This window comes from Amblyomma mixtum, chromosome 10 (assembly GCF_055824585.1).
Source record: "Amblyomma mixtum isolate Tamu chromosome 10, ASM5582458v1, whole genome shotgun sequence".
Taxonomy (NCBI): domain Eukaryota; kingdom Metazoa; phylum Arthropoda; class Arachnida; order Ixodida; family Ixodidae; genus Amblyomma; species Amblyomma mixtum.
In genome coordinates this window covers 147,520,541-147,543,050 of record NC_143021.1, presented here as the reverse complement: position 1 = coordinate 147,543,050, position 22,510 = coordinate 147,520,541, and the positions used below count along the sequence as shown (strand labels likewise).

The window sequence follows — 22,510 nt, the reverse complement described above, 5'->3', positions numbered from 1 at the left end:
CACAGTACAGGGGCCCCGAATTTCTCCTCCAAAGAAATCCAGCCGCCGCGGCCGGGATCGAACCCGCGTCTTTCGGGCCAGCAGCCGAGCACCATAGCCACTAAGCAACTGCGGCGGCTAAAGTGGGAGTGAAAGAAGAAAGAGAAAGAGGGTCCGTAATGAAGAAACTGTAAATTGTATTTGAGGAAAGGAAATTACGCAGTAACTGTCTCACATATCTCGGTGGACACCCGTCAAAATTCAGGGGGGCACTTTTTTGACCTAAAGTGTGGTCACTGATGTGTGGTTAAGATGCTAAGCTACGCCTCTATGAGTGGAACGCGACACCATCTTGGAAGGCTGCCAGAAGTATTCTAGTTCACTATAGCTCCCAGGGAATCCATAGAACGCCATCGCCCATTCGGTTCTACGCCTCGCTCGTCGGTAAATTGGTTTTTGAGGAAAGGAAATGTATCTGTCTCTCATTTGTCGGTGGACACCTAAACCTCGCCGGAAGGGAATGGAGGAGGATGAGAGTGAGTGAAGACACCGTATTCACTATACGCGCCTTTGTTCATTCCAAACCATCGAGCTGGCATGGCGGAGTGGATAGCATGCTCGTCTCGCACTCCGAAGACCGGGGTTCGATTCCTGAGCTCGACCAATTTCCTACTCGGTTTTATTTATTTATATGGCCTGACTAGAAAAGTTAATTGGGCTAATTGGATAATTAAGCAATTAATTAAACTCAGTCGCACTTACTTGGAGCATCACCATACGATCCCTTCAATTGGTTGCATGGTTACTAGCCAAAGTACAATTGGCCCCGTTTGAAATTCGCGCACTGTCACGTCACGACAGTTCCAACCAATTGAAAAGCGTGACATTTCTGTCGACAACTGCTGCTTACAACGATGAGACATTAAAGGCTTCCGCCTTAATAATCGAAGCATCGTTAGCCCATACCCGCTGCTGTGGCTCCGTGGTTAAGGGCTCGTCTACTGAGCCGGAGAAACCCGGGTTCGAAGCCGACCGCGGCGGCCGCGTTTCACTGTACGCAAAAGGCGCCTATGAGCTTCGCGATGTCTGTGCACGTTAAAGATCCCCAGGCAGTCAAAATTATTCGGGAGGCCTACACTGTGGCACATATTTCTTCGTTGCTTCTTTCGCGACAGCCTTAATCCCTTTAATTACGGAACTGTTCGTGTGTCAAGGAAGGAAGGAAGGGAAAACTTTATTTACAGTAATGGTTATTCCTGCGGTTTGGGGGCTTCTTCAGAGACGTCTTGGTTCTACCCCCAGGAGCCTTCTCTACGAAATCGTGTGTCAACGAGATATGTGTGGCAGCTAGTGCGTTATTTCTTTTCCTCAAAAAACAATTTTTATTTAGTCGTAAGGCAGCACTTGTACCAGGTTCGCGTTTGTTCGCCATGAAGCAACGCGGTTTCGCCTACGCGTATTCGCCTCGGTGTCTGAAATCCTGGTTTCAATTCCCCCCATGTTCCGAGGAAATTTTATTTGATACCGCAGTAACTCAATCCGAGATTTTTGGGACCCCTGCTGCAAGTCACCACTGACAGCGGGTTGCGTTTCCAATGAGCCATATATTGCTTTCGCTATTCAGCAATTCAGACGATCATCCCAATTCATGCGGCAGACTATGTGTGAGCATATGGCACGTAATATCCACGTGCTTTCCATGCACAATGTACTCTTGGGATGCATGATTTGGATTGGATGAAGTTGCGGGGATAAGGGGCCACGGCTGGCCCAGGGCAGGTTTAATTGTAGAGATGTGGGAGAGCCCGTTGCCCAGCAGTAGCCCCAGTCACAGCGGTAATGAGGACGCACCATTCTCAAAACACACACACATCTGGCGTGTCGGCTCACGGCCCTCATCTCCACTTACCCACCCTTATGTATTATTCATTCATTCATTCATTCATTCATTCATTCATTCATTGATACTGTCAGCCTTTCTCAGGCTATTACAGGAGTGGAAAACCTAATAAATTCACATTCAAAACAAGGTACATTTCACAACTGCGATATCGACACAAAAAACAAAGGAAAAATCAAACAGTAGATAAGAATAACGCATGCAAGTGCTGAGGCAAAACTATTACATTGGTGTACTACGGTCCATGTCAGATTTCAGGCACTCTAGAAAGGCGTCGAGGGAGTTAACATTTACAATGGACTCTGGCAGCATGTTCCATTCTTTAATAACACGAGGAAAAAAAACTTTACTTAAAACAATCGTTATAAGAACGCGGTACAGGAATAAACATGGAATGGCGATGTCTTGATGTTTCATTAGGGTGTATTGTAAAATATGGTGATGCGTTGATATTCAAGTGGCCATGGATTAAAAGGTAAAGAAACTTCAGCCTATCTACCTTAGTGCGGTATTCTAAACTTTTAAGGTTTGCTAATTTACATAATTCGGTCGGTGAATCAGTTCGGCGATATTTATTGAAAATAAAATGGGAAGCAAGTTTCTGAACTTTCTCAATTTTTAATTTGTTAGACGCAGTGTAAGGATCCCAAACAATTTTACCATATTCAATTACCTTGTCTCCACCTGTCTACTCTTCGAAGAACTTTCCCACTATGACAGTTCTTTCCTCCTTTGCTTTACTCCCTCCTCCACTTCTGTTGGCTGCGGTCGCTCCTCTCGACCCCACCCCCCCTTCCCCATTTCTCTGACTCCGTATTGTTGTACTCTCCTCCACCCCCTCTACACATTCCGCTCAGCAGATCGCACAACAACAAAAGGATAGATTTTGTTTAGATGGTACTCAAAATTATAACGCTTCAAAACAAAAGCAATTCCTTTCGCCAAGAGTAAGTCAAGTTTCGGCGATCAGCTTTCTTCGAAGCTGAAAAGTGAAAAAGACAGTGCAACATTTCATGACACCCTGTAGGCCTGGAGAAGTATTTGAAGTAATTCTTTCCTTACTACGCATGCTCAAATTCATTGAGTGTCTACGGTGCCGCGAAGTGTGTATTCTACTCGATACGCCCGCTTCTGGAAAAGTAAGGCGAGTTAGTACATTGGAAAATAACTACTACAATTTCAGAATCCTTATTTTTGACAGGCCTATAGGGAAGCATTTTTAAACTTCCCGCTAAACTTGTCACCACAGAGTGGTCATCACAACAAAGAGTCCAACGTGACGTCCTCCTCTCGCATCGACTCCGCCCAGCAACGCTGGCGGTCTCGCGATGCCGCAGCATCGACATTTCGCTTTGTAGACTTAAGTGACATCTTCTTTTTAAGTCCAATCGACTAGTTTTTGTTCGCACAGAGATTACCGCTCCCCTCAGCCGGACTATCGACTGGTGCCTATCCATAACTTATTCACGCTATCGACGGAGAGATTCGGTGGTCCCCGAGCCTCTCTGAAGAAACCGCGCTTCTTTTGAAAGATTCTTTGCCAACACCGGAGTAGCTAATCGAATTTTCTCCCAGAGAGTCCTGGAAAATCATTGCCCTGCACTGCGGAGTAGCCCAAAGCGCTTTGCCCAAGCAGTGGAGTTTTTTTTTTTACTCCTTAGGTTTAAATGTGGCGTTCACGGAAAACACACGATGTTGTCGTCGTCGATGGTGCCGTGAGCCAAAAATCTTCAAAAAGCAGGCGCCCCATCTCCCGCAGCATCGTGGTCGAACTTCCCGCTGTGGCAGGTGGCATCAGAATAATGATTGTTCGCGAGAGATTGCTCGAGAAGAGCAACCTGAGTCTAACAAGCCCCAGGTGGCTGTGTTTTAAACACCCACCTGTCGGGGGAATGGGGCATCGATCGCTTAATAGCCGCACAACTGCACAAGGAGTGGTATGAGCACTCCCAGCTATCTATGAATGCAAAGTAGCGAATGACCAATTCTGTATATACGCGCATTACCCAATACCAATATCGCTTTATATTCTTACGGCGTAGCTTAAGTGCCCCCTCCTGCATCTTTTTTTTTGCATTCTGGAAAGTTTACAATGAAAGGTTCTATTACTTCGAAGTCTCGCTTTCGATATACCAGTGCATAAAACATATAACATTATGTGAATATTTTGGCGAGTATGACCAGTTCCTCCAATAAAGCTTTTTCTTGGTAAGCAATATATCTTTCTTCACGGAAAAAAAGACAGCTCTAAATATTTAATCTTTGGTGCACTCCAGGAGAGAAAAGTTTAAAATTTATGTCTGAAAAAACTGTTTACGCGCTCAATCCAGAACTTGCCAGTTGTCCCAAAGTAAGGAAACAGTAAAGAATAAATAGCCTACTGCTGGCCAGTTTGTGAAAGATTAGACGCTTTAATAACTTGCGCAACCCATCACAAAGAAACTCGCCAAGGTAAGTACCATTTAGACAAACTTCTTATAGCTTGTGGGAATCCTGGCTTTCCGCCGTCGCCTTTGCGCGGCTGTGCCGGCCGCGCGTGTTGTTTCTCTTCTTTCCCTTGCTTCCGCCTCAGGCGGTGGAGAGGCGGCTGGGTGACTAATCACTGTCATTTAGCCACAGCTCCGCCCCGGCTCCCCAAGGGCCTTTGCCATTGGCGCCTTTTGGCGGGAATTCGGGACCCCGCTTTGGGCGGCCGCGCGCCGCGCGACCGTCCGAGCGGGGCCCAGCGAGAGAGAGATCTCTCCGAGACAGCGTAAGGTGCGTACGCAACTGTTTTGTCCGTGCCGGCCTTTGCCGTTCGGACCAGTGCATACTCGAGCTCGCCCGCACGTGTCCTCTGACCTGCAGCGGCTCGAGCCTGTCCAGCGGGGTCCAGCGACCTCTGACAGGCGTACCTTGCGTTGAATGCCCACTCTCTCTCGCAACCGGCCAAACGGTCGACACGAGAGAGAGATCACAGCACTGCCGCGGGGACATTCTCCTGCAGCGGCGTGCTAGCGGCGCGCATTGCTCGAGACGCTTCGTGCGCGCAGCGGAGCCTTGCTCCTCGCGCGCCCCCGGGACGGGGTGACGATTGAGTGTGTGTGTACTGCTGAAGGACGACGTGAATAAACGTCTCCTTTGTGAACTTGGAGGCCTAGTTCTTTGCGGCGAATCGCTCTCCTCCCAGCGGAGGTTGAGTGCGCCGCATCGGTGTCCCAGTGTGTGTGTGGTGACGGCTGATCGGGGCCCTTGGCTCGCGCGAAGCTCGAACCCGCGGTGGGTGGTGGCCTGTGTCCACGTAGAAACCCACAAGCTTCCCTCGTTTTTTTTTGTTTGTACAATATATGCCACTACACCAGAGTGATTATTTTTAAAGCTGTGTCGTGTGGCAGTATTATCCTTCTGTTGTTGCTCCAGGAGATTAAAATTTGCAAAAAAAAAGCATAGGGCGAAATGCTTCCTGCCAATTGAAATACAATTATCTGCACTATGCTTCGCTCAATTATACTCTTTCAATACAACAAACTCTCTTAGATGTACACAATGTGGGCGAAAAGCGTTATGTGCGTAGAAGCCAAAGTACGCCTGACCCACTACCATGAACCAGAAGACAACCGCAGATGTAGCCTGATTTTTGTTTCGTGTATGTCGAACGCCGCATCTAGCAAGAACAACGATGGCTTTCTGTCACATTTATCAGCGAAATTTGTTTTTAGTAAAGATTCCTCAACCTCTCAGGGTGTCCCGTCTTTGCGCTTCCAAGGGATACGCGCTTAACGAAACAACGGTGTAGACTTCTGACTCATTACGCCAATTCAACAATATAAACCCCACCGCAACCACAAGCCGCACACACAAGCACCCCATCACTTTTTTTTTCTCGCACCGTGCCAGATCTGTTGTTGGTGGATGCAAAATAACGTGAACACCTCACCTGTTGGATTACTACTTCACTGGTGATGCTCTATAGCATGTATTTTTGTTCTCGTTTATAATTAGTTTAGCGCAATTCCCTGCAAAATGAGAAACCAACTAGCAAAAATTATTGCCTTTTTTTCATCTCAGAAGAGTCCTAAATAAATACTATATTTAGTTCTTGCATGTTCTTGCAACCACAACTTTTCTCTCCCGCAGTCCCTGTGCCTACGGCTGCTCTCACCAGTGTTTAGCTTTGAAAAATATCCTCAAACTTGAGAAGCTGGAACTTTTCATTTCTCCCTTATAGCGACGACATATTCGAACACCCAAATAAGCACAACTGCACTCTAGAGATCGCATTCACATGTTTATTTTTAATCGATTTATTTTTTATTCATCCGAAGTATACTAGCACAAATACCATCGTAGTACTTCAGATTTCTGACCGTGCCTGCCCCATGTATTTGAAAGCTGTTTCCTTTTCTCTCTTGTTTTTTTGCACGTTAATCAAAGGAGGAGAGTACGCAGACAAGTTGCTGCTTTTCTACGCCGACACCAAGACAGACGACCTCGACGGTGACAGCATATACCAAGCTGGAGTTAGCCTGGCCAATAACCTGATCCAAAACCTTTGGATCAATGGCAAGTGTTATTATCTATCTGTCGCAAATACTCCTGGCCTCCTGGCCTGGGTATGCATTTTGTCTTGTAATGTGTAGATTTTACTAACACTTCTGAAAATCTTTTTCCCTTCACTCCAGCAGTAATGAAGAAAGGAAGCTTTTGAGCTGAAACCTAAGCCGATACTTCTCTTAGTCTCGAACGCAGGAAACGTTCACAAGGCTAGTTACAAAAACAATAGCCAAGCGAAGAAATTCAGTGACAATTTAAATTTACTCTAGCAAAGCGTATTTATTATGATGGTCACCTAATTTCGATCGCCTCATATCCCACTTCTCTCTGTAGTGTGCACAGCAGACCTGTCTGCTTAGACTCCGTCTATTTTGCATTAGGCTCTTTACATTACTTTTTTTCTGTCGGTCTATGCTCAATTCAAAGCGAACAGAGTAGGGAGTCAAATTATTGGTTGCTTTCTGAAATTGATGGGTTTTTCCTAATATAAGGTTAACGGAACCACACCACTAGCACTTCTGTCATGAAATGAGATTTAACACCCAAAAACGACGCGTCGCCCATCAGAGACGTCGTACAGGAGGATTCTTGAATTATATAGAGAGCGTGGGCTTCTTTAACGTGCGCTGACATCGTACAGCACGAGGGCGCATTTGACGTTCCCCGTGCATTGACACGCTACCGCCGCATCCAGAAATGAACCCGCGTCATCGGGCTCAGTTGTACAAGGCTATGACTACGGAGCTACCCCAGCGGGTAGCACTTTTGTAGCGAAAGCTACACTACGCTAGTCAGCGGCGCTTTCGGGTTGGTCTTCTCAGGCCAGAACTGCGCATGTGGCGTAACCATGGAAACAATGGCAACCGGTTGCCATGGGTTTTCGGCGCCGAGCATGTTATGCTCGACGCCTAACGTGCTTTTCTAAATGTATGTCCTGGCCTAGATGAGCTAAGACACAGCATTGTTTTAAATGAATGCACTCCAGTAATTTCATTAATGTGGTGCATGAGCCCCGTAAGTCTACACGTTGATCAATTACCTGCAGTTTTGTATGCATATATGCGCAATTATATTCAAACTTCTATTGCCTCGTTGCTATTCACTTTATTCTGCTGGACGCTACATGTGCACTATCAGTTATGGTTTCATTGCTAACAACGATTGGCTGGGGAGCAAAATCAGGCCTCGATAGATGACGCCAGAACCGAGGGGGAGGTCTCTTTAAGAAACTTAGTGATACTTCGTTGTAGAAGTTCACTTTTGCTTCTCTTAGCTTACTACGCAAGAGACTTTGCAAAGTGGATATAACGACGGGATCTCTAGCTAATTTCTTTCTCTGGCGGCTAATCTTTCTTTACAAATAATCTCTCGATTACTCCATGGATTATAGTCATCGCTTTCTTCTTTCTCAATGGCACAAATGTGTCCATGCAATGAAAACTGATGATCTTGAAACGCATCCACATAGCATTGACGCCACCCTCACCGCCAAATCCTTCGAGTGCAAATGACAGATAGTCAACGATATTCATGTCATCTGCTCTGTAAACATTCCGGACAGAGGCAAGAGATTCCTTGAAGTGCAATGGTACAGTAGTCTTTAATCCAGCGAGCACAAGTTCTTGATGTCATCGGCCATTTTCGATTGTCCCTTCATTGCTTTCAATTAGCCCAACGACGAACACTAGATCCAGCGTAGACTGACTTGTTTCCCAAGTCCGGCTGCTGTTGTTAACAATCCTTGTTGGGTCGTGGCTGAAGGGGATATCAAAAAGCACTTTCCGGTCATGCTTTTCTGTTGGTCCAACTGTGAGAGAGTTCCAATCAATGCCTGGAAGCTTGAAGTCTCCTGCAATGATTACGTGATAGTGCCTTGTCTTGGTAACGCTGTCTGCCTTCTAAATATGAAATGGGAGCATCGGAGCGAGTTATGCTTTGAGCCCTTCATTAATAATCTAATTATAAGCGTGTAAGTTACAGAAGTTCCTATTAAGCGAGTACCAAAGTTGTCCGCAACGCCTGGAACGTTACAGACGCCCTGACGCGTCTAGTTGCCCGATACTCGAAAGCTTTCGCTCTCTAACCAGGTTCTACAGTAGTTAAATGAATATGAAAATTAGTTTTGAGGAAAGGAAATGGCGCAGTAACTGTATCACATATCTCGGCGGGCATCCGAATCGCGCCTTGAAGGAAGGGATAAAGGAAGGAGTGAAAGAAGAAAGAGAGAAAGAGGTGCCGTAGGGGAGGACTCCGCATTAATTTCGACCAGCTTGGCATCCTTAACGTGCACTGACATCGCACAGCACACGGGCGCCTCTTGCGTTTCGCGTCCATCGAAACGCGGCCGCCGTGGTCGAGTTCTACCTTGGTACCCCTGCTAAGTGGACAAACGCCTTAACAACTGAGCCGCTGCGGGTGTTCTGTGCAGTTAAACACATCTAAATTTTTGGTGTGTCGATCTACGGACAACGAGGAGCTCAAGACGAAAATGCCACCTTCAGTTCATTTACGTTTTGAAATGCACTGTGTTAATTCGTATGAGAGAGTTTGTGCAGTTGCAGCCCTTTCCTTTAAATATCTGCCTGTTTGGTTCCTAATGCTTATTATTTTATTCGTATTATTCGTCACTTCCTTGGAAGCAGCAATCGGTAGCTCTCACTGGGAACGCGCTATAACATCCAAACCTTTCCACGTGCAGTTAGCTACAACGATGGGAAGCTGCTCTATCCAGCTCTAGCCATAATGCTCAGTAGCGGCTGATCTCATTGGCAGGCAGGAAGGCCAAGCTATTGCAGTCCTTGACGGAGAAGCCTGCGCACGTGAACTGGTCTCTCAGTCATTATATCTCGATAAAAGTTTTCCATCATCACCACCAGCAACGAGTCTCTATGTGCGGCCTCATGGGCAAATTTGCCGCAAAAGCATTTTTCTACCCTTCTTCAGAAGGAGGCGCTTTCAGGTATCATTTTTTGTTGCCTCTAAACACTTCGCTTGAAGCCATAGAAATCAAAAGTGCTGAATGCGGAAATGTACTATTCGAAAATGGACAGTTGCTGTCACAAAAACTTTTTCTGAAATTAAGAATGAAGACTCCCAAGTAGGCATAAAATTACTTGTCATCTACTGTGTTCCCTGGTGGGAACTGACTTTATTCAGTCAAAAGGAAGCAATAACTTATTCCCACAGTGGGTGGTTTTTTCCACACGCAATGAGAAAATTTATAACTTATTTTAAAAGTAGGTTCAGGGTGGTGAAATTTTCTCATGCACACAGGAATGTTTTTTTATTTATTTTTTTTTATTTTATTTCAATACCCTAAAGGCCCAATGCGGGCATTACATAGGGGGGGATTCATCAAAGAAAACAACAGATATAAAACACAGAATACAAACGGCTGAAAACAGAAGTAAACAAGTTAAGAAGGCAGGTACAAGTTAATAAGAGGAAAAAAAAAGGATAATATGAGGTATTTGAAAAACATTCACATGTAGCAAACCGCGCAAAAAATCAAGAAAAATCCCGGCTTCGAAAGTTACTAAACACAGCATCTAACATTTTGCGGAACGTTACGGCCAGCACACACACACACTAGAGCAACCAAGAAAAAAACAAACAAACAAAAAAACACAAAAAAAGAACGCACATCAACATATGTTAGAATTTTCTAAATAGGACCAAAGAGCTGTTTGAAATGAGGATGTTTCAGCGATAGTCGCAATGCTAGAAGGAAGCGAATTCCACTCTTCGATATACAAGACCAATGGTGAGTATTTGTATCGTTCTGTCCGAGCGAAAATAGGTTTAATCTGCTGCATGTGATCTGCACGAGCCGATGTGTGCGGTGCCGGGAGAAGATGAGAGCTTGAAAATGGTGTGCTGCTGTGGTAGATAGTATGGAAAAAGGATAAACGGCTGAATTTTCTGCGCATGACCAGAGGCGAGAGATGGAGCGATAGTTTCAGTGCTGTTACACTTTGATACCGAGAGTAACGGGAAAGGATGAAACGAGCAGCTTTGTTTTGAATAGATTCCAACATGTTGATGAGATAGACGTGATGAGGGTTCCAGATCACCGACGCGTATTCTATCGCAGGCCTGATCAGCATGTTGAATGCGTGTAGTTTTGTGTCCTGGTTGGCTTGGTGCAGTCGGCGTTTAAGAAGACCAAGTTTTTTTAAGGCTTTGTTAGTGATTTGTTCAATATGAGTGCTCCAGGATAAATTAGAGTTAAAATTTATACCGAGGTATTTTACCGACGCTGCAGTTTCAATGGTAGTATTATTAACTGAGTAGGCATTAGGGCTCATGTTGGCAACGGAAGTAAACTTGAAGTGTTTAGTTTTATCGGTGTTAATTACCATTTGCCACCTGCCGCACCAATTAGTTAGCTCATCAAGATCAGTCTGGAGAGCAACGATGTCGCGAGGGCTAGATATTACTCGGTAAATTACACAGTCATCTGCAAATAATCGTATTGTTGATGTTATGTTCGATGCGATGTCATTAATATATATTAAGAAAAGCAGTGGACCCAGCACCGAACCCTGAGGTACTCCTGAAGCAACACCTGTACGTCTTGATAAGAAGCTCCCTAATTTAACTGACTGAAAGCGGTTTGTTAGAAATGCGTTAATCCACTGCGTAGTATGTTGATCCAGCTGCAAGTTGCGTATTTTTATCATCAGACGGTTATGAGGCACGCGATCGAAGGCTTTAGAGAAATCAATAAAGATGGAGTCAATGTAGAGGGAAGTATCGATTGCTTGATGAAGGTCCGTTGTTAGCTCAAATAACTGTGTCTGGCACGATAAATGTTTGCGGAAGCCATGCTGGTTGTTGTGAAGCAAGTTGTTCTGGTTAAGATGAGTCATAATATTTGTGTATATTATGTGTTCGAATACCTTGCAACATATCGAGGTTAATGAAATTGGCCTGTAATTATTAGGAACGGATCTGTCTCCAGATTTAAATACCGGGATTACATAAGCGGACCTCCAATCTTCTGGCACACATGTTGTATCGAGTGACTGTTGGAAAATGAGTGATAGCAGGAAAGCTGTGTGCTGGCAGGTTATTTTAACAGCTTCGCGTTGATACCATCGGGTCCTGGGCTAGTGTGGTGGGGTAGGCGGTCAATTGCACGAGCCACGCCAAGCGCAGATATGTGAATGGGTGAAAAAGGAATCTGGATATTGGCCTCAGGAAGCTGCAGTTGATTGCAAATGGGCAATTCATCTGTAAAAACTTGTGAGAAGTGGTTGTTAAATTGTTCTGCACATTGTTCTATAGGTAGAGTGCTGCCGTCTACACCCAAAAGAACAGGAACCGTACTAGCGCTTTTAGGATTAACAGTGTTCCAAAATTTCCTAGGGTCTGTTGTTATCAAACTAGGAAGTGTAAAATTAAAATATTTGTTTTTGGCTTCCGAAATCTGTTTTTCAGCTATTTTAGAAATGCTTTTGTAGTTTTTCCAGTCTGTAGTTTCCTTTGTTCGAACGGCTTTCCTAAATGCTCTTTTCTTCCTATTTAGTGCCCTCTTGACATTTGTGGTAAACCAAGGATCGTTAGTACGTTTGGCTTAAAGGCAAATCTACGGGACGTATTTTAATGAATCAAGATGGCATCTGTCGCTCCAAAACTATCTTTATCGGAACGGTAAAGCTTAAAGGAAATCGGAGTTTATGGTAGTAGAAACATGCGAACTTCAGTGCGGCAAAGCAGGCAAGGCAAGGAAGAGATTTCGCGCCCTCCGTAACATAATTAAATAGTTTTTAGGCACAAAAAACGAACAAGAGACATAGGTAGGTGACAGGACGAAGCGAAAAAAAGAAACAATGGTGTTTCGTCCTGTCACTTACCTATGTGTCTTGTCTTTGTTTTTGCGCCTAAAAACTATTTAATTATGAACCAAAACCAACTAGCTCAGCAGCAAGTGCTCTTAGACTCAGAAATATAGCTACTTGGGGAGATCACAGCTGAATATAAAAAGGCGTATGCAGCGCTGAGGGGCGTACACATACTATGCTATCGTAGATTAGCGGAGAGACAAGAACTAGGCGTGGGATTCGTCATCAATCAAGAAAAAGCTGGAAACAGAGGAACTCTACAGTAATACCGAGAGGAAGGCCGTTTTCATAATTAGGCATAATAGGAGGCACAAATTGAAAGTGGCATAGGCTTACGCGCCTACATCTAGCCCTGATGGCCAAAGCGTCTACAGCTTAAATGCAGACCTAGAATCGGCAATAAGTGCAGCAATAACATACTAGACTGTACTGATTGGTGACTTTATTGCCAAGGAAGGAAAGAAGCAGACTGAAGACAAGGCAGTAGGGGACTATGGCATAGGTTGTAGGAATAGCAGGGGGGAGTTATTAGCAGGGTTCGCGAGAGAAATAGTTTGCAGATCATGAATACCTTCTTCGGCAAACGAGCGAAAAGCAAGTGTACGTTGAAAAGCCCCAATGGCCAGCCTCAAAACGAAATTAACTTCATACTGCGCGCTCACCTAGGCATCGTGCTATAATTGCCGGTCCTCAGAAATGTGCGTAGTAGCGATCAGAGCATGATGAGGTATGGGTTTTGTCGTGATTTGAAGAGGGAACGTAAGAAAACAGTCAAGAGGTAGCCCATTACGGAGTTAGCGGTAAGAGGGAAAAACACGAATTGCACAGCACAGGAAAGCGGTTGGATGGGCCATCAGGCTACAGGAAAGGTCTTTTCATGAGGCGCAAGATGTTATTAAAAGCTCCAAACCAGAAGAGCATCAAACACGCCAGGCTGAATAGAATTGGCAGAGCTATCAAAGTTAATAAGTAACCGCTACGTAACAGATATAGAGAAAGTTTATTCATGGATAGATTCCATCCTGTGCTATCTAAGGAACCGGGAGGTATGTAGGTATAAGGTAGATTATTTATGAATGGGTTACATCATGTTCTATATACAAAACGGAAGTAGAAAAAAAAGAAGTGAAGACCGAAGAACACAAGGGCAAAAAATAAGACGTATGTGTTAACAGACAAACAGGGCAATCTCATTAGCAATACGGATAAGAGAGTTAAAGTAGCCGAATAGCTGTGCACAAAACTATATGGTAGCCAACGTAATAAGAACGTAAATAACATAGGCAAGATCGCACAGCAATGGGACATGAAACCAAAGCAGCTGGTGAAGATGAGGTAAAAGCAAATCTCTTGAAGGACGGAGGGTAGATTGTTTGTGCTGGAACAACTGGCCGACCAGTTTACGCGATTCCTTAACACCTTGAGCGTACCAAAACCTTCGAAGAACGCCAACATACACTTAATCCAACAGAACTGAGACGAAGGACATGAAAAAAGACCGATCAGCTTACTCTCCGTTGCCTTTAAGGTATTTAGTAAGGTAAATCCTAATAGTCAGGACAAGCTTAGCCCTCAAACAACCAAATGATCAGACAGGCTTTCGTAAAGGATACACGACAATAGGCCATATTGACATAATCAATAAGGTGAAAGAGATATGTGCAGAATGCCACTAATGTTATATATTACCTTCATTGATTACAAGAAATAATTTTACTGAGTCGAAACCTCATCAATTATGCAGGCAGTGCGTGTCAGGGTATTGAAGAGGTATATGCAAAAATAATAGAAGATATCTATAACAGGTGCACGGCTACCATCGTCCTCCATAAATTCCGCATAAAACACCTGTAAAGAAGGCTGTCAGACAGAGAGGCAGTCTCGCCATTACTATTCATCGTCAGTTTACAGAAGGTATTCAGAAGCCTGGACTATGTAGAGTTTGGGATAAGAAGGCGCAAAAAAACTTCGGACCTTTCATTCGGCAGAGCTGGAGGATCATCTTTATAGTACACGCCATCCCCGTAATGAGTCGCGAGCTAAATTGCTGCTGGGTCAGCATAATGTGAGCCACATGTATTGATTTGAGGTTAACAAAGTTCATGAAAGGCTGTCTTTCAACAAAACAGCCGTATATTTTCATCATCAGATGAAATAACACAACCGTACAATTAGGAATGGAAGAAAAGAAGTAGAACGTGTGGTCGGGTTAGTTGGTTCAGTATTTCAGACATGTTAGTTGCGCGCAACACACACACACAAGACAGGGTAGGAGACGAGCGCTACGGGGTACGGGGATTGCGCTCGTCCCGTACCCTGACTTGTATGTGTGTGTTTCGCGCAACTACCATGTCTGAAGCTGAAAACAAGACCGCGACAAAAAGCACTTGAGTGACAAAACGCGATCGCTGCATATCAGCGATTAGATTTACGAAAAAGACTATATGGTATGGAAACACTTATGTATTCAGAATGAGAGAGATTTCAAATGTGACGTTACAGCAGAACATCTATCCCTCTTTGCAAATAAACAATGCAGGAGAAGTGGTTCGAAAGGGTTAAAGCTTCCCTTACGAATTTTATGTACCAGCGACGCTCCGTTGTCGCTGACGAAGATGGTCGGTAGCGGCTACGGGGTCGGCCTTGGAAAGGTCTGCTACTCCTGGAGCCACTTAAAAGAGTGGGTCTGCCGAAAGCGCTTTTGCCTGGTCGGGCTGGCGGCTTCCGTTTTAAGCGTGATCCTGGCGGTGCTACGTCATTAGTGACGTTCTAGTGCAATTACAGAGCCCTAAAGGTTGTGGTCGCGAGTTCAGGGTTTGCCAGGTTATAAACAGCGAGGTATTATCCTACCTGCAATTAGTCGTGTGGTGTAGATATATCATGACAACCATAGAGAATTGCATTGTTTCTGAACATTCACGCTTACGTGATGTCTGCTTTCGTGCTGGGTCCTTCGCGCTGTCGAAAAAAAAGCTGGTGTTGTCTCACGATTGGGAAATTCGCCAATCATGAATGAATCCATTAGTTCTTAGAGCGAAACCACTACTTGACGGTGTCAAACCCAACCAAGAATCTTGTCTCTTGCAAGAATTGAGGCTGCCGAAATAAAATAAATGTTGCCACCACTGGGTTTTGAATACGCGGCAGCGAGAGCAGATCAGCTTCGCCGACCACTGCACAAGAGCACGATGCTATCACCGAAGTCGATCACACCTTTCATTATTAAACTGCAACACACTCTCGTGCGATGCATAGCATATCGTTGCCTTTATTACCATTAATTTGTAGCGTGAACAGATTAGATCAGCTGAACACCAATCAGAACTTAACCTATTGCCGCGAATCATCGTATTGTTTGTTCATTCTTAAAATTTGCCAGCACGCCGCTTTATCGCTTTGTTTGCGATTCAAGACGCGGGCAAATTTATCTCGACTAATCGTGTCCAGTTGGAGCCGAATCTACGTTATTCCGGAATGATGTAGTAACGTTTCATGCTTTATCTCGAAAGTGCGCTATCAATTTTAAATTGAGCAGGCCGAGAGCGTCGGGCATTCTGTTTGACGACCGCCGAACGCGCTTGTCGCTATGCCTCCGCCGCGTGATTCAGTACTTTGCAGGTGCGTCAGTACAAATGAAGAGTTTCGTTTGGAAGCCTTTCTCGCGGTTTTCCTGCTCGCCGGTCTGAAGTGATCCCTACGTGACCATATCTTGAATGTTCGAAGAACACTCGGAACTATTTTTGAGGGAATGTAATATGAGACGCTACAGGCTATACAGAACAATTCTACCTATCATTGAGATGGTTACATGCAAAGAAGAAAGGTGAAAGTATACGTACGATCAAGGCCAAAATTTTCCGGGGCACGAGTTCCAGGAAAAACGTTTATTGTTCCTCCACCTCTCTACCCAGTCACCTGATACTGTTACCAGAAGGAGCATTTATGTCTTTAATCCCTTCATGCAATATCAGGCAAGGGGTAGTGAGGTTGAGCTGCAATAAACGCTTTTCCTAGAAGTCGTGTGCCGTAAACGTTTTTCTCAGACAGACAGTTTTTGTTCAAAAAGGGGCCACCTAAAGAAGGTAGCCTCAAATGTTCATAGGTATTTCCTTTTTGCTTTTTGTGAATTGAGCAGCACCCATGTTGGCGTTTTTCTTACCTGAACAACCTGCGCACCGCCTGAATCCAGGCCAACTGAATTCGCACCATTTCCTGTCTACTTTTCCACGCAGTCCCCTACGCGCGCATGCTCAACGTCATAGTCTCCATTTTCGACCTCAAGGCCAAGGATCTCCTCAAGGGAGCACTGGACACCCTCTCGCAAGCTGAAAATAGTTCCCTCTATCTGGACCACGTTGGTATGAATGCATTCCCTGATAGTTCTGACGCCCAAGTGTGTGGTGTTACTCATGCTGCCTCTTAATGTTGTTCAAAACGTCATCTGCTGTCTGCTCATATGTCATGACGCGACACATTTTTATAACATTATGGCATGGTTCGCTGGGAAATAATGCTTTGGTTACAAACCTTGCCTGTCCTTCATTTATTTTGAAAACACTCTTATGAGTCAGCAAAAACAATGAGTTTTTTAAAGCCTTTATTTCGTTATGGATGCAGTTCTGAGGGAAAAAAACCATAGGGTGAACGAAGTGGCCCAGTCAGTCAAGCTGTTTTGAGAGTAAATACAGAATGCATTTCAGAAACACTAAGAGAAGAAGAATCATGACAAGCTCTTCAGTAAATGTCCGAGCGTTGTCCCGCCCCTTTTTTTAAACCTGTGTGCATGTCCTTGCGCGGTTTCTATAATGTTATTAAAGTAAGCATTTGCAAGCAATTACTCCTGCACCTGAACTGCCTGCGAACGGTGACTTTAACACGTATTGTACATATTTTCTTAGGTATTTGTTTGCACAGAAAATATGAGCATGCTATTAGAGTTTATTAGCAAAGATCTGTGCGAACAATTTTAAGCCATTTTTCTTCTAGTGAACATTACATTGCGGTTCTCAGATTTTCTAAACGATTTGAACGGTAATCGCTACGTCGAGACAATTTCGTTTCCCGGTGATGATGCGACAGCGCTTTTTCCTGCGATGGAAAACATCAACCAACATTAATATGTGCCTTGGCTCTTAAAACAAAAGCAAGATTAATTGAATGTGCAACAAACTGCACCCTTCCCAACTCTTCTTTCTTTTTAAAAATTACCGCACCACCACTGATGCTCCCTGTGCATCCTAGAAAAATTTGTGCCAAAAGGTTCCAGCAGAATGGGAAATAAATCTAAATTTAGACAAGGTTCTTTATGTTACAGCCATCGTGCAAGACATCGGCGTTGTGTGAGAAATAGCATGGATATTTAGAAGGTGCGGTTGGTTAAGCTATCTCATGATGCGGTTAATTCAGAGAGAATCTGGCATAGCCAAGGTATATGCTATGCCTCTTGTAAGGTTTCTGCGTTAGATGAGCATTATGTATACCGAAACTAAATGCGTGCCAGAGACACGATTCAATGTTTCTGTTGACTTTGCTTTATTTATTTAGTTTTCACTCCTAAGTGCTAAATGCGTGTCAGAGACACGATTCAAGGTTTCTCTTGACTTTGGTTTATTTATCTAGCTTTCACTCCTAAGTGCACCACTGTTTTATGAAGCTCATCGCGTGCTTCTTAGTCTTCTTCTTCTTATTTGTGCAAAGGTTACACTAACGCTATCCCATTTTATGTCCCTTAAACAGCTTTTCGCTGACAAATAAATGACTTAGAATAACAGATTTTGTCGAACAGCAGTAGGTAAACCAGATCTGCAAAATGTCGCTCACACCTCGGCAGCAGTTATTCCTTTAAACGCGGAAGACATGATATGGCTTCCCTAGTATGATAATTATATTTAAAAAGACTTATTTAAAGCTAACGCGCAAATGATTTTGTAAACTGGAAATGGCTTTTCAGGTGCTTTAAAAATAACTTTCGGGTTACACAATTATAGTTAGCGAAAATTAGTGAGTGTTCCTGTGACACAGTACATGGCAGCACGGTTGCATTTTCATTAATGACCCTAGAGCAGCAACGTTTGAAGATTAAAATCGATCTTCCAAATGTAATGTTTACAGAAGGTGGAAATAAGCGCTGTAATTCTTTTTGAGACGTGCACTGATGAAAACTCGCGGCTGCTCTATATCGGTTAGTTACCATGTTGCAATGACAGGAGGTATTCCGGGGCCTGAAATAGGAACAGTTGGGGATAACAGTTAATGATGAAGGAGAATACCTAACTAATTTGCGATTCCCTGATGTCATTACCCTGCTAAATCACTATAGGCGTCAACTGCAAAGCATGCTCAATGAGCTATACAGGCAGAGCAGAACGGTGGGGCTAAACCAAAGTAATGCAGAAAACCAAAGTAATGTTCTAAAAATAAAGAGCAGCGCAACGAGACGAGGACTAGACGAGACAACAAGGACGGCGCTGAACTATAAATGAACTTGACTAACGTGGAAAATTTGGCGTGTTGGTACATGTCTTGAACAAATAAATAGCAGCGCACAGTCTAGCAAGGGAACAGCAGTTCGCTGTTGGTAGCGGGGCTCTGGAAGTAGTAACAGAATATGTCTACTTAGGGCAGGCAGTGGTAGTGGTGGAAACGTTCATTGCCAAGAAATTCAGAGAGGGCAAAGACTGCCAGCCCGTACGTGGCGCGAGGCAACCCTTAGAAGGCTGCCGTTAAAGGGCAAGGGACAGCCTTGAAGGGCGATCGGCTTCAAGGCGTCGGTAATTATACCGCGCTGGTCAGCAGCAGCCGAGCTGGCCAGAAGAATCTCCCAGTACGACTCCGCCGTGGTTAGGAATGAACAGTGTTGGAAGGTAGGGCATGTGAGGAGGGTGTGAATAATTTCTCCCGGTTTCCCGCAGAGCTTACAGGAGGACAGTAACTAACAAGTACAGAAAGTTGGGCTAGTTGGTGAGGATTCATACTTAGCAGCGCAAAAAAACGAGGACCAAAGCGAACGAGGAGACACAACACAAGCGCAGACTATCAACTGAATTTTTATTCAGGAAAGGGAAGCTTTTGAAAGGCGTTACAAAATACAAAATTGAAACACAACAACCACTACCACGCGTGCAAGGAAAGCATGACAAGTCATTCCTGCGTGAAAACGAACATAACAACAGGATAACAAGTGTAATCACATCAAGCCAACCCTCCGTACTGTATGTTCATACTCAAGAACCTGCGCAGAAAAGGAACCTCCTGTTCCTGCAGGCTGACCGATGGTGATGCGGCACACGCGTCTCCTTCTTTTTTAATCAAGTAAGCTTCCATCAGTTCCCGGCAAACCTTATCTCTGTGCCTGAACAAGATGTTTGTCCTATCAAGGTGGGGAAAGCAGTTTCTGCAACCCCTGCAATGCAAGGAGAGGTTGGAAGACACAGCACCTTTCAATGATCTCCGGTGTTCCGCTAAACGCTCATTGATACACCGACCGGTCTGGCCGATGTAATTCCTACCACAGGAAAGCGGAATGCGATATACAACACCTGTGTCACAATCTGTGATCCTTTTTCTGTGGGCTATCGTACAACTGTCCCTCCGGCGGACACCACCATGCTCAAGCTTTTTTCGCACAGCACTGCACACACCAGCAAAAAGATAGTTCCTAAAAGATAGTTCCCCCAGGGTTATCCCGGACGTCGTCAAGGTATTCAAGGAAAGGGGCGACGGTCTGAAGTTCACCTTTGAATTACTGCAGACAGGCTCCATCCAGTTCCTAGACCTGAGGATCGGTTGCCATGCAAGCGGGGTGTGCTGGGAGTATCGCCCACGGACGGAAAAGCCCCTCCTCAACCACAGGTCGGGTCATTCGAAGTTGGTAAAGGCCGGCATTGCTAGTTCATGCCTAAAAGCCTCCTTCTCTAAAAATCTTGCCGCCACAAGGTTGAATCAATCTTCCTGGCACACATACGCCGGCTTAAGGAAGCAGGTTTTCCTGATCACACTCTGGCTAGAGTCACGGAAAGGATCTTGGCCAGGACCGGTAGGCCAGAGGTCATCATGACAGAGGATGCGAGGAAAAAACGATCGGTAGGAATTCCCTATGTCCACGGTATTTCACATCGCCTAAAAAAGTGGGGGCGAGGTATGGGGTAAACGTTGTTTACAGCGCGAGGAATAAGCTTGCTGGTGTGTGCAGTGCTGTGCGAAAAAAGCTTGCGCATGGTGGTGTCCGCCGGAGGGACAGTTGTACGATAGCCCACAGAAGAAGTATCACAGATTGTGGCACAGGTGTTGTATATCGCATTCCGCTTTCCTGTGGTAGGAATTACATCGGCCAGACCGGTCGGTGTATCAATGAGCGTTTAGCGGAACACCGGAGATCATTGAAAGGTGCTGTGTCTTCCAACCTCTCCTTGCATTGCAGGGGTTGCAAAAACTGCTTTCCCCACCTTGATAGGACAAACATCTTGTTCAGGCACAGAGATAAGGTTTGCCGGGAACTGATGGAAGCTTACTTGAGTAAAAAAGAAGGAGACGCGTGTGCCGCATCACCATCGGTCAGCCTGCAGGAACAGGAGGTTCCTTTTCTGCGCAGGTTCTTGAGTATGAACATACAGTACGGAGGGTTGGCTTGATGTGATTACACTTGTTATCCTGTTATGTTCGTTTTCACGCAGGAATGACTTGTCATGCTTTCCTTGCACGCGTGGTAGTGGTTGTTGTGTTTCAATTTTGTATTTTCTAACACCTTTGAAAAGCTTCCCTTTCCTGAATAAAAATTCTGTTGATAGTCTGCGCTTGTGTTGTGTCTCCACGTTCACTTTGGCCCTCGTTTTTTTGCGCTGCTAAGTATGGACAGTAACTGTTCGCGGTAGCGGGTATGGAGACGAATAGTGTAGGGAGCAGTACGGGTCTGGAGTCGACGCCAGAGGGAAGACTGGGTTAGGGTTAGGGAGGGAGCCGGCGATGCTTAAACGCGCCCGGTATCTCGGTAGTTGGCAAGGATATCTCTGAAGGTAAGCAGACGTTCCTGTGATGGTAGATGGGGTCCAACTCCTGCCCGGAAAGTGAGACCTGGGGCGAGGGAGTGGACCTCTTCGTTAACCGTGAGGCGTGCGACTGCTGGGGTCCGGATAAGGCTTACGGGGCAGGTGGGGTGCAGCTCCGTACAGCTTGTGCAGGGCTTTGGCGCGAGGTGCCCTGCGATCTCTGTCGTGCTCGCTGTGCATGTTCTTAGGGATGGGATGGATGATCAGATGGAAGAGTAGGTCTGGAGGAAGGGGGGCCTCTTCGGTAGGATGGGTGATTGGCGTGACGCCTTTCTGGTACAGTAGATTGCGGCCTGCCGCGGTACCCGACAGGCTATTCCGCTGTGCTGTTAGAGTGGTTTCTGCAAGCTCCTGAAACGTGTTGTGGGTACCGACTTTGTCGAGCCGGGAAGTAGAGATGCTGGGGGGTAGGCGGAGGACGACCTTCGTGCAGCTCCTGAGGAGCGCGTTGATGCGGTTCCGCTCCGAATGCTTTAGGGGGAGGTAGGGGGATGAGTACGCAGTGCGGCTCGTCATATAGGCTTGGGTGAGGTGGAGAGTGTTCCGTTCTCGAAGGTGTGCGCGCCGCTTCGCAACGCACCGGATTAGAGAGGGTAACTTGCTGGGTTGGGTCTGAAGAGCTTGGATGCTGTCGCCGTGCGCGCCGCGGGAATCGAGGACGAGGCCCAGGCTGCGAATCTTTGAGACTAGGGGAATAGGGTGGTTTCGTACCGTAAGTGATATGGGAGGGTTTTCGGGGTCGTGCGGCCTGGGGCGGTAAAGAAAGAGTTCTGATTTGAAAGGGGAGCAGGTTAGGCCGCGCTCGAACGTACAGTCGGGGACAAAAGTCTCCGGACCACGTGTTCATCTAACGAAGCCGATAGCTCTGCTATTAATCGGTGGCTGAGACCACACTTGGGGAGATAAAAGTTAAATTTTTGTTCTTTCATTTCCACAAGAGCGGTCTCCAGCCGCTGTATGATAGTAGAGCTATAAACTTCGTTTGAGGAACACGTTGTCGGGAGGCTTTTGTCCCCGACTCTACGAGTCAATGAGGTTGACCGCTGGTCCGGATCATTAGAGGGAAGTAACCAGAAGAACAAGACTGGGGCGGAGCGCATATGGCAGGTTCTCTTAGATCATGAATGGCAGTTTACCAATATCCGTCAAGAAAAAAGTATACAACAGCTGTATCTTATCGGTACTTATCTATGGGGCAGAAACGTGGA

The 22,510-nt window shown here is 45.4% G+C and overlaps 1 protein-coding gene across 1 annotated transcript in view; it reads left to right on the top strand.

Moving 5' to 3' along the window:
- Window positions 1-22,510, top strand: part of LOC149327261 (dermonecrotic toxin SPH-like) — an 80,259-nt gene that overhangs the window by 38,749 nt on the left and 19,000 nt on the right. The window contains exons 4-5 of the mRNA XM_089563992.1: window positions 6,293-6,421; window positions 16,491-16,616. Of these exons, the coding sequence (XP_089420118.1) occupies window positions 6,293-6,421; window positions 16,491-16,616 (255 nt within the window). The remainder of the gene's footprint in view (window positions 1-6,292; window positions 6,422-16,490; window positions 16,617-22,510) is intronic.